A 12587-nucleotide genomic window follows, 5' to 3' on the forward strand; every position below is an offset into this window, starting at 1 on the left:
CCACGAGAGGAGCATATGTTGGGGTTCAAGATCAGTAGGTTCTTTTCAACTTAACTGCTTTCAAAACAGTAAACAAGTTTTCCCATACAAAGAAAACATGCACAGGTAGAATATAAGCTAACTGAAGGGCTTGGTATCATTATGAAAGGAAGACTCAGACTTCTAATTATGATTATATTGGAAGGCAACAGAGGCACTAAGAGGTGCAATTGTTGAATACCATTTATTGCCTAGAGAGCAAGGAGAAGACTCAGACTTCTAATTATGATTATATTGGAAGGCAACAGAGGAGGCACTAAGAGGTGCAATTGTTGAACACCATTTATTGCCTAGAGAGCAAGGGACAAAAATACCAGAGAAGCAAAGGTTTTCATTTGTACAAGCAGCCCACAGGTCCTTGGCTCATAAATTCAGGCATGACCACACGCCTGTAAGAAACCACATAGATTACAAAACACTGCATTCACTAAAATTATAAAAAGCAGAGGAGGCAATCCCTTCTCTTCAGCAAATGTAATGGGCATCTCAACATTTTTTTCCCTTACCCCAGTTTTTATCTAAAATCTTTTATCTAATGTAGTAGATCTTCTGCATCTTCAACTGCTAGGCTATTACACACAAACACCTTTATTTTATGGAGGATCAAGTTTCCTATAGGGAAGATATAAAGAGCTTTAAAATGCCCATAGAGAACAAACTAAATTACCTCTCATCACTTTTGAAATAAGGCTCCACAAAAGCTTTCTGCTTGGCTTTATCTTGTTTATCCTCATGTTCTGTAAACAGACATGCAAAACAAAATATAAGATAATCAGACTGCCTGCAGAAATTTCTGTAAATTAACTAACTGTTAAGAAAATGCCATGTACATTTCAGTCTGAGACAACAGATTCAAATAGGTACAAAAAATAATACAGAACTGATAGAACAATCAATCAAAAAGCATTACTGGAGCAGAAGGAAAGCAGCAGTGACACAAGCAAAAAAGACAAGAAGAACATCAAAGAAAAAGCTGCTTAAAATACAAAATATTGTAAAATCTTCAATAGAACCTAGAATAGTGAGGAAAAAGGAAGTAAATAACTGTAGCCAAAACCTGGTGTTTCTTTTAAGAGTCAATTTAATGTTCTGCTGCTGTGCCAACTTCCACTATGCATTCCACATTTGTATGGTGATAAATGAACGACCAAAAAAAAAATTTCATATTACTTTATGTTTTGTCCTTACAAGTAATCAACTTTACCACAAATTTATGCAAAAAGAACTGGTGGTTAATTTGGCATATTTGTTCCTAAAGAACAGAGTCCGATTTCAAATCAGCTCTTGTAGTTTGGGTAAGCTAATAAAGACAAAACCAAATTATATCCCACTCTTTAGTTTCTTGCTTGCTGATGTTATTCCCTTATCCTGCTCTTCATCATGAAGAGTTTCTTTTTCATCACACGCAGGAGGACTATCTTCTGGTAGGCAGGATTCATATTCTTCATGGGTTGTCTGATCAAACATATTTGTTATTTCTCCTCCTGTCATTAAAAGCACAAAGAACATCCAAATCAGTGTCTCAATGATTTTAGTCAAGAAATTGCATTTTGACTAAATGTGTGTCAAAAGAATTAACATTTACTTACTGCTCCAGTACCAATTAACTCAACACCAGCTACACCTCAATTCTTGCTGAAACTTCTCTGTCAATCTTTCAAATTTGGCCAATGCTCATTTATTTTTCAGATACCTGGGATCCCATTTCTAAAATCTGATTAACTGCTAAATCACCGTGAGGTACCTTTATCCTTAATACTGGATATGTGAAATTTTTGTTCTTGTTATTATGGACTTATCCAAGCAAAAGGAAACACTTGTTGTGGGTAGGAAATAGTCACTGCTGTGCAGCCATTATTCACCACATACCATATGGTAAAAGTGATATAAACACATTTGGATTTATTTTGAACATACTAGTTCTATTTATATGTCATTAAAAATGAAATTAGTCTTCGCATACAAAGTCTGATGTGATTACATAGAAAACTTTCAAAGCTGTTTACTGCATGTGAGATCAGAACTGGTATATGGTCAAGTATTTCACCCTTTAAGCACTGTAAAGGAATAGCTAGCTACTGGCTCTCTCAGCACAAATCCTGTCTTTTTTCTTAAACTATGTTAAAAAAAAACAACCTCAAAACCCACCACCAACTCTCTAGGAAACAGACTGACCCTGTGTAACCTATAAAAATTCATCATCACTTTTTTACTGCAAACCATTTTCTACTATCTAGCCATAGAGAAAAAAAAATGCTCTTTTACTCTTTCCTTGTCCTCCTCAAAAAACGAACCAAACAAAAAAACTCCAACAAATCCCCAAATCTCCACCATACCACAAAAAAGCAAACCAAACTGAAGAGAAAAAAATAGAAGTCTTACGTGGACTGCTTTCCTGTTGATTTTTCATTTCTAATAGCACACTGTCACTAACATAAGTATAATCCATATCAACAACTTCCCCTCCAACTCTGGTCTGAGAACCACCCTAGGGAAAAAAAAAGCAAACATGACAATAGTACCCAAAAGCAACTGGTGTAGTCAGTGTCAGTGCTGTGTATCTGAAACACTTTCAAAGCAGTTATTGGCTTCTTTTTGGACACTGATTTACTTTTTCTCCTGCAGATTACAGCCTTGTTAGAAATCTTTCTCACAACTATTTGTCCACTTTCATACTGAGAATATGCCTGCTGAGTTTATGAAGTACAACTAAACAGTGGACATGTTTTAGGATAACTATAGCATGATCAAACATCAAATGACCCAAATTTTGAATTTTGTTAAAAAGTGGTTTTGGTCTGCCCAGAACAATGTTCATGATACTGCTTTGCAGGCTTTTCCAACGTCATAGAACGTGCAGACTTATTATAAAAGTTCACCTTTGTATCAATCACAGTAATGTCCATTTTGTACTGTGAAAGGTCAGCTCCTGGGTCTATGCTCCACTGGAAGTTTTCTAAAGAAGGTTTATCTTTCAGGTCTGTATGCACAGAATATGAGAAAAAAAAGGACAAATAATTAGAATCAAACTCTGCCAGAAGCATCTGATCCCCTGGCTGTTCTGTATGTGCTTTATGATGGTACTCAAGGTGATCTGGGATCAGCCTGGGTCAGGCTGATAGGCTTGTAGTTCCCTGGATCCTCACTCCAACCCTTCTTAGGGTGTCGCATTAGGTGTAGATGGGTGTCACATTTGCTCACCACCAGTCAACTAGGACCTGCCTGGTTATCTGGGACTGCTGATAAATTATGGAAAGTGGCTCACTGAGCAGTTCTGCCAACTGCCTCAGTACCCTCATGTGGGTCCCATCTGGCCCCATGGACTTGTGTGTGTTTAAGTGGTGCAGGAGGTCACTGACAATTTCCCTTTGGAAATATGGGGACTTCATTCTGCTCCTTATTCCAGTCTTCCAGCTCAGGGCCTGGGTACCCTGAGAATTACTATTAAGGATTTAGGCAAAAATGCACTAAGTATGTAATTCTTTTCCTCATCCTTTGTCCCTATGTTTCCCCCAAATCCAATAAGGGATTATTCTCCCTTATAAGATTATATATAAATATATATTTTTATATATATATATAAAGATTATTCTCCTCAGCCCTCCTTTTGTTGCTGATGGATTTACAGAAATATTTTTTATGGCAGTAGCCAGATTAAGGTCTAGCTGAACTTTGGCCATTCTTATTTTTATCCTGTGTAACCTCACAACATCCTTGTAGTTCTCATGAAGATGCCTGCCCGCTCTTCCAAAAGTCATAAACTCTTTATATCTGAGTTTTAGCCAATGCTCTCTGTTCAGTCAGGCTGCCCTTCCTTCCCATTAGCTCACCTTGCAGCACATGGGGCAGCCTTCTCCTACACCTTTAAGATTTCCTTCTTCAAGAACGTCCACACTTCTTGGGCTCTTCTGCCCTTCAGGACCGCCTCCCAAGGGAGGACTATCAAGTGATCTCCTAAACAGGCCAAAGTCTGCCCTCCAAAAGTTCAGGGTAGCAGTTCTGCTACCTCCCACTTCTTACTTCTCTGAGAATGGAAAACTATCATTTTGTGACTGTCATACTCAAGATGGCCCCCAACCATCACTTGACCTACCAGTCCTCCTCTGCTTACAAACAACAGGGCCAGGGGGTGCCTTCCTCAGGTGTGTCACTATTGAAGTTAGATCCATGACAATGCAAGTGTCAGGTCTAAGCAAAGAGTACAGAAGTGTCTGGTCATTGCTCCAAAGATGCCTCTTGATTTACCTCTGAGGGGAATATTTAGATTCCAAGCTACATGGCCACACCAACTACTGGCAAGTATCTTTTAAATTCATAATGCAATATTTCTAAATAAAGTATGTAGAGTAACAGCTTGGCTGAGGAGTACAGAAGCTTTGTCTCTAAAACACTAGCTCAAAAATTTAGTTTTCCAACTGGGAGCACTTAGGAGGAAAGATACATGCTCTGGAAAGGATATATGACAGGCTGTGTTCATTATCAATGAAGGTACAAATTTCCTTACCAGATCATTAGGAATAATGAAAAATATTAACAAAATTACTTATGCTTACTCTTGAGTAGTTTTGAAGTATTTGGTATAAATAGTTTAAACTCAAACTTAATGAGATTTTATTATTACACTGAAACAAATAACAATGCTAAACAAACATGAAAGAACAAGATTCCTAGCCTACTGAATGTACACCTGAATACCAATGATGTATTTATTATACAGTGGCAAAAGTATGCCAGGAAGATACAGATGTGTACATGTTGGGGGTGAGTTTGAGAAATCCCAAATAGAATGTGACTGAGTTGGAAGCAGAATAAAGGGATTAAAGTAGAAGAAAGGAAGATAGGAAAAAATCTATTCAATCTGAGCACAGGCTGAGGGGGTAGGCAGGCAGTAAAGGAACATTTTCATCAAGTTACCTTGCTCATTTTGCTGTGCTTTACTTTTTGATAGTCTACAAGGGTTTGGCTGAAGTACAGATGCTGGTTCAGACTCTCCATGTCCTGTCCTTGTTTTCTTTCTATTTGGTACATGGCCACTGGCAACCTAACAACATATTGCAATTTTACTATTACCCAAAACTTAAATAAAATACTTCAAAGGAGAAGGAAAGAGAGTCAGAAAACCATACCTTTACATCATCAAAAAGTTCCTCTGTCTCTGCAGAACTTGGCAGTGGTGCAAATTTGAAGGGAGGAACTTCTTCTTTCATTGGCATCTGGTTTTTCTTGTCAGGGAATGTTTTTCCCAGTACTGCCTCTTGTACACAGGATTCCTCTTGTAAATCTCTGCCAAACAAACAGCTCTCATTGTTGGCATTTTGAACGGATGATGAACTTTCAGGAATGGTCTTCCCTATGTGTGAAAAAATGTCATGCAGAGTCACTTGCTTCAGTCTGTTTTTGTATGTCTCCTCACTTCCTTGTTTTTTCTCTTGACCACGAACTGCAGAGAAGCGATCAGACAGATCCAAGGGCTTATCCCCTGCATGTTCCCCATTAACCTGCTGAACATCAGATCGAAAGGGCACAGAGTTCTCTTTGCTGAATGATGTTTTCTCACAGCTAACTGCATGATCATCTTCAGCTTTCTTCCTCTTAGCACACCTGCCTTCCAGCTGCTTCTGGTATACAAGAAGGACATCGCTCTTGATCACCTCATTTTTAGCTGTGCAGGTGTTTCCAACACAGGTTACAGCCTCAATAGAATTCTTTTTCACAACCATTTGCCTGTGGACAGAGCCCTGGCTGATAACTGAGTTGATTTCTGTCCCAAGATTCAGCGGTGCAACAAAAGCAACATCTTCAGATTTTGATCTACTTTTATGAGATCTGGAACTGGATGGATTGTTGAAGAGGTTGGTTTTGAGATGAGGCTTCAATCCTGAATCTAAAATACAAGGAGCATGAACTGTACTTGAATTGTTCTTCACACTGCTAGCAGCTCCAAAAACAGGAGAAGCTACCCGAGAATCCCAGTCATCACGTGGTGGAGTGTTATGAGATGGATCTGAAATACTGAATACAATGAGACATGAGAGATTTTTCTGGTGTACAGAGGGAAAGAGAGAAAGAGATATAAAAAAAATAGAATGTTTCCTATGCTGATCTGCCTTAAAGCTGTGTGAGCTGCTAGTATTAACTGAAAACAGAAGGAAAAACAAAAATTAACCTATTCTAGGGATAGGTACTGTTGCACTTAGAGCTGTAGATGCCAAACAAAATACAGATCTTGTCCTTCATTTTGGTGCATGGTGTGAAATTCTGTTCCACATTCAACTGAGAACTAAGGACAGAGTTAAGCTTGACTAAGTTTCTCTTCTATCCAAGGACTCCCTACCTTTCAGTGCAATAAAAAGGAAGAAAGTGAGAATGGTTGCAACAGGAGTCTTATTTAGGTTCTCATAAACATCTTAAAATCACAACAGATTCTCCAAGCTTCTGCAAGTGAAGGAAAAAAGTGCAAGCTCCTTTCAGGTACTGTTTTTTGCCTGTCATCACCAAAACATAGATTCAAGACAACAAATAGGGCCAAAAAAAATCAGTTTACACCTCAATATCCTGAGGGGAATGGGAAGGGCAACAGTCAATTGGTTTGACACTTAATCACAGCGACAGAATCTTTCTTTCATTCCAGCTCCATGCCCACTATCCACAGGGTTATGGGCCTCATAAGACACCTTGCAATAACGAGAAGTTAGGAAAGAAGGGACTGTGTACGCAAGAAGCCCAAACCAGAAGTTTGTGAAGTAAGTAAAAGCCTACAGTTTTGCATTCTATCAGTTTCTTTGCTTGTCATGTTATTTACTTGAGAGAAGTAATACAAAAATACTCTGATACAAAAACACTTATTTCCATTTCTATACCTTTAAAGCAAAACGCTGTGTGATTTGAAATTCTACAAAGACCCAAACTTCTGTAAGCCTGCTTAAAACAATTATAACTATTATAACTGAGTGGAAACACACCCTAAATTGTTGTCATCATTTCTTGATTCAGAAGCTGGATGTTTTCTTGAGTCTTCAGACTGCATGCTCTCTGAGGCCTGGCTCATAACTGTATTAGTGAGGGGAAGATTCAGTACACTCTGGGACTCCTTGCAAGTGGTGAAGAAAAACAAAGAAAAGAAGTGTGAGAAGATATAGGATTTAAAATTAGAAATATGCTCAGTTGGCACATAAATACTCTGAAGACCCATTCAAATCAAAACATTCAAACTCTAAAAAGTCATAAAAGTTTAGAGATGAAATTTGGACCAGAAGCTTTAAAGAAATCTTATGGAAACTGAAAAAAACCCATTCACATGCATGGGCACAAAAATATTCTTCATAATATAATTTTCATGGTAGTTACCAACCAAAACCGTCAAATAATCTCACCTGAGTCACCAACCAGTCTCATGGCCAAGAAACATTTCTCAATGTCTTAGATTTGATTACTGCACAAAGGGAATTTATCAGACCCAAGGATTTAGATCACTGTACTAATGAAACTTGAAAGGAGGAACCATGTCTCCACCCTCCTCAACCCCCACCAGACAGGTCAGCACAGTTATATGTCTTCATGCTCAAGCCAGCAAAGACTAAGCAAAAGCAAACCAAAGTGAGCTTACTGGAACTCAGAATACTTTTGCAGAATTTTAATGCAAAAGAGAAAAACACTGTTTTTGTAAACAACTGGCCCAAAAAGTTGATCATGTAAGAAATTTGGGAATACTTACAGATTCCTCTTCAACACTAAGTCCAATTGTTTCTGCAACGACTGCAGCCAAGTTAAAAGATGGCTTTGGAACAGGGTATCCTCCCACCCTTGGTTTATCTTTGTGAGTAGAAAGAAGATCACAGTAAGCTACACATGCATTATAGTATCTTGCTCGACTCACAGAGAGGGTACACACACAGAACCAAAAAAACACAAATTAAAACTGGCATTTATGGAAATAGTTTGAACTCTGTCAGATAAAAGTTATATCTGGAAGCAGTAAGTGGCAAAAGAATGTCTGATGAGAGCAAACTGCTGTACCAGTTTGATACAGAGAAATATGTGTCCAATTTGAATAATATAGCTCCCAAGAGTTAAAAATCAATGTAGAAGTTGCTTTTCACACTCCCAGTCCAGGGCACAAATAGTCTGATAAAAGAACAGAGATAATGTGTATTTATAATACAATGCTTGTCTTGCATATTTCCTGACAGTAACCATTATTTTTAATGTATTTTTATTAGGAAAACAAAGAGATGAGCTTCCCCTCTTTGAAGGGTTTAACCTTACTCAGTTCATTAAACTGGGGCAAGATAATAAGATTGGAAAGCACAAGAACAGCAACCACCACAGTGCTGACTTGCATGAATAATTCCATGCTGATTGTCAGTCATTAGTGTATTTTAAAAGGTTTGTGCTTTATTAAGTTTCTGTGTTAAAAAGGGTTAAAGAGATGAAACCTCAGTTTTACAATATTTTTGCCTTATTCTGAATGGAATTAGAACTAAATCTATTAATACACTTACGTGGCACAGGGGACAGCTGTGGATCACAGGTGTCTGTCACTAGTATCTCTCCTCCATGGTGAGTGCTCACTTGTGTGGAAAAAAGTGGAATCTTTCCAAACTCTAGGAGATGTGGAAACATTTTCACATGGTGAAATTAGGTATCCTGTTGTGATAATTTTGCATAGATACAGACAATGACCCAGATCTTAAAAGCACTTAAATGGGAGATTTAATATTTCAGTAGATCTAGCAATGTAAGCACATCTGATAATTTGTGACAGTGATATGTCACAATATAAATAAAATTATAAATATTTTATATTAATCCTTTTCCTCAAAAATATGAGTTTAGCCAGCCAGCCCTAAAACAATACTAATACAAAATGACACCACCATCTAGTCTGACCATATAAAAATAGTCATTAAAGCTGTATTTGACCTGTTAATAGGGCAATGAAATTATTGAAGAGTAAACCATCCAAGGAAACAATGTTCTGCATCAGCTAAGGTAATAAAAAGGTGAGAAACTTGAGATCTGAATCATGACAAACATATGCCATGCAGTCCTTTCTACCTTGATGACCAACAGCTTTTCAAAGCCATTAACTGTGATAGGTATTCACACTATTTCTTACTATTAAATTTTGGATTAATTTAGTAGCTCCATTTTTTATGCAGAATATGGAGAGAGATAGGTATGCTTAGAAAGGAGAAAATATCCACAGCACTAAAAATTTCAAATGCAAAATAAAGGGCATGAACAACCAACCCACCCTTTTCATCCCACAGTCATCCTATTTTTATTCTTGGGACGAGGCTTTTAGTGAAGACTAATATTTAGTCATATTTATTCATACTAAAAATACCTTTTTACAATGCCACAAATTGACCTGGCTTATGAAATTTCATGTGTATCAATAAAACAAAAGCAAAATTTCACAAAAATATTTTTGTAGACAAAATATATTAGAGTTATTTCTATGACACTACAGAACAAAGTCTGGAAATTAAATGCACACAATACTGCTGAACTTAAGACACAAAACAAGTGCAAACAGTGTGGAATATAGAGAGATCATGTAGATATCTACCAGTTTCAGTTACATTACTTCAGCTGCAGAATAATTTCAGAATGTGGCAAAACATCTGTTTCACTCTCCAGTAGGTGGTGACATTGCTGCGTGCACAAGTCAAACGTGAATAGATGCTTTTTTAGCCAATTTGCAAGTAAAGAAGAAAAATAGGCTGGAAAACTGTTACATTTGCATGTGCACATGGATGAATAAAAGTAGAAGGCTGAGATAAGTTCCAAGCATATCACTAATGTAACAGTTACTGCTATAGATTTTTTCCCCTGGACTCATGCAATATCACACAAAAAGACAAAAGGTAGAGCAAAAAAAAGCCATAGGGTTTTGGTTTTTTTTTTAGTTTTTGCCCTTTGCAATCAAGTTTATACACCATCTTTCTGTTCAGCCCTTAATTAATAACAAAAAACTCCAAAAACAACAACAACAAAAAAACCCCTCTTACCACCGTTGCTTTCCCTAAGTTCCAAATCTGGAGGTGTATGTTCTGTGTATCGGACATGCCTGTTCTCTTTTTTCCTTCTCATACGACTAACCACAGAAAATGAAGATGTTACAACTGGAGAATCTGGAATAACTTCTTCTGCCTCCACTGCTTGTTGCTTTTGCACCCTGGAGACCAAATCAAGTGGTCAAATAAAACCCCAAGTCAGCAAGATGAAGAGTTTTCACTTCAGCAAGCAGGACAATCACACAGTACGAGAACCCAACAATTCTGGAAATACAGCCACCCCAAAAACATTACACTGTAAAAAAGTAATACTCAACCCAGTTTTCAGATACATCTAACAAAAGATTGACCATTGCTCCATCAAGCCCAAGAACAGCATACAACCAGCTCTTCACATTTGAAGTCAGCATACAACTGCACTATGGAAGCCCTTTTTCCCAGAAGCAGCTAGGTACTGTAGAGATGATAGCTTGTCCTCTGAAGCAGGTGCTTCTTTAACAAAAGGATTGTGAAATGGATGGGTCAGTGTCTCCCCCTTGTATGGAAATCCCTGTACATCTTCACAGTTTATGACCTTGAGATTGACTGAGTTGGCTAGAGCATGGTGCTGGATAACACCAAGATTCTGGGTTCAATCCCTGGATAGGCCACTTGCTTAAGAGTTGGACTTGCTGAACCTTGTTGGGTCCTTTCCCAATTCAGAATATATTCAGCGATTAGAAATATTGCCTTAAATACAAAATAAAAGCTTTTGGACAATTTTAAATAGTACTGAATAGCACTGTACTCAAAGTAGTCACCCTCCAAAGCATTGATGTTACCTCAAACTCAGCCCAAAAAAGGTCATCATGGAATAATGCAAAAAAGCATTGAAAACAAGTAATGTAAAATACAAGACAAGATATGAAGACAAGTTACCTTCTGTTACACTGTCAGCTCTAGCAACCTGCTGGAGAGTCAGTATATAATACAATGTCTTTTCTCTTCAAAAACTCTATCTAAACATAGTGAGGGAATAACAACAAAAAAGGACTGATTTTGCATCTTCAAATTTAAATTGTTTAGTACTTCATAAGGGCCTATCTGCCCTATGGTGGTGGCAGTGAGACATGGATGAGGCAGTAAAACAAAAGCACACAGAAATCTAACACAGCCTGCCTGGTCATCTTCCTGCAGTTGCACTTTTCCTTACAATTCTGAAGAGAAAACACAGGCCAAAAGATAATTTCCTAACTATAAAGAGAAGGATATAAGGTTTTGATTTAAGGGAAGAAGAGGAAATACAGATAAATTTTTGCTTGCATTGAAGCTGAACCACAACATCTTATATAAAATAAGGTAATGGAAAACTTTAAAAAGCTGTCTGGCTTGAGACAAAAAGCATTTTTGCAGTTGGGCTTTTTACCACTACTAACTTTGAACACTTAATGACAAATACTGATGCACTGATGTTCTCAAGTCTTGACGAATCCCTTGTGTGATTTTGTAATTCCTCTTTTCTAGCACATTTACAAAGAAAGCACTGGAAAACTGTATTATCTACTAGCAATATCTTAAGACACAAATCAAAATAAACAACAGAGAAATATATTAATCAATTTACTTTTCAAATTTAAGTTAGCTGTTAGAGTTCTCTTTAAATTTACTGGCACGCATGGCTTTGTTTGACAAATGAACGTAGTAAAAATACATTTTTATGCACCTTACTTCTATATAAACCAAGAGGTAGTTTCTACATACCATCACAGAAAAAAAACATCAAATGAAGCAGCTGCCATACATACTGTACATCATAACTATGTAATAAATAACTTCTGAATAATGGATTTATCTGAGACCCCAGAAGAGGTTTTTGCAGAAATTTCCTTGCTGCTCCCAGCCATGCATAAATCTCAATGTCATAAAGAATCAGATAATACAATTCTTCTACTCTTCCACTGATTTCTGATTTATTTTCTTTACACTGATTTTATATGGAAAATTCTCAGATTTTTATTCCTATTAGAACGTGGTTACAAAATACAGAGGACTGTAAAAATATGATTTCATATCATACAGTAAAAACAATCTGCTACTGTGTACCTACAATGTGATGTTATAGCAATCTAAGTTGCTAATTCTAAATAAAGTACCATGATTATAGCTCAACCAAAACAACCAAATGCAATGTCTGTGTTACAACAGCACCACCATCCTTGTAAATTACTGTTTATCCACTCAACTCTGCACTTATTTGAATGATCACCTAACATGCAGAGCAAATAATGAATTGTTACATTGGTTATTGTCAGCTTAATAGGTCAGAGATTTTTAGTGGAAGCTGGGGTATGAAGTATGTTACCCCAAGAAGATTAAATGCATACAGAAAAAAGAAAGGACAATGAGGTTGAAAGATGGGAGACAAACCAAGAAATACAAAGGAATAGGACAACAGTCATTCTGTACTGAACTCCAGTCGTTTCACTCGCTACTGAAGTTAAATTCTGACAGAGACAAGAAGTAAACCACACGTATAAAAAACCTTCT

The 12587-nt window shown here is 37.2% G+C and overlaps 1 protein-coding gene across 3 annotated transcripts in view; it reads right to left on the reverse strand.

Moving 5' to 3' along the window:
• RBBP8 (RB binding protein 8, endonuclease) overlaps nt 1-12587 on the reverse strand; it is a 40648-nt gene that overhangs the window by 6363 nt on the left and 21698 nt on the right. For all 3 annotated transcript variants that reach the window (XM_039730157.1, XM_039730158.1, XM_039730156.1), the window contains 10 exons: nt 10056-10222; nt 8541-8642; nt 7754-7851; nt 7002-7129; nt 5166-6051; nt 4954-5080; nt 2919-3019; nt 2422-2527; nt 1371-1523; nt 707-776 (listed from right to left, as the gene is read on the reverse strand). In XM_039730157.1, coding sequence (XP_039586091.1) covers nt 707-776; nt 1371-1523; nt 2422-2527; nt 2919-3019; nt 4954-5080; nt 5166-6051; nt 7002-7129; nt 7754-7851; nt 8541-8642; nt 10056-10222 — 1938 coding nt within the window. The remainder of the gene's footprint in view (nt 1-706; nt 777-1370; nt 1524-2421; nt 2528-2918; nt 3020-4953; nt 5081-5165; nt 6052-7001; nt 7130-7753; nt 7852-8540; nt 8643-10055; nt 10223-12587) is intronic.

The sequence above is a fragment of the Passer montanus genome, unplaced genomic scaffold (assembly GCF_014805655.1).
Source record: "Passer montanus isolate IOZ18808 unplaced genomic scaffold, ASM1480565v1 scaffold70, whole genome shotgun sequence".
NCBI classification, from domain to species: Eukaryota; Metazoa; Chordata; class Aves; order Passeriformes; family Passeridae; genus Passer; species Passer montanus.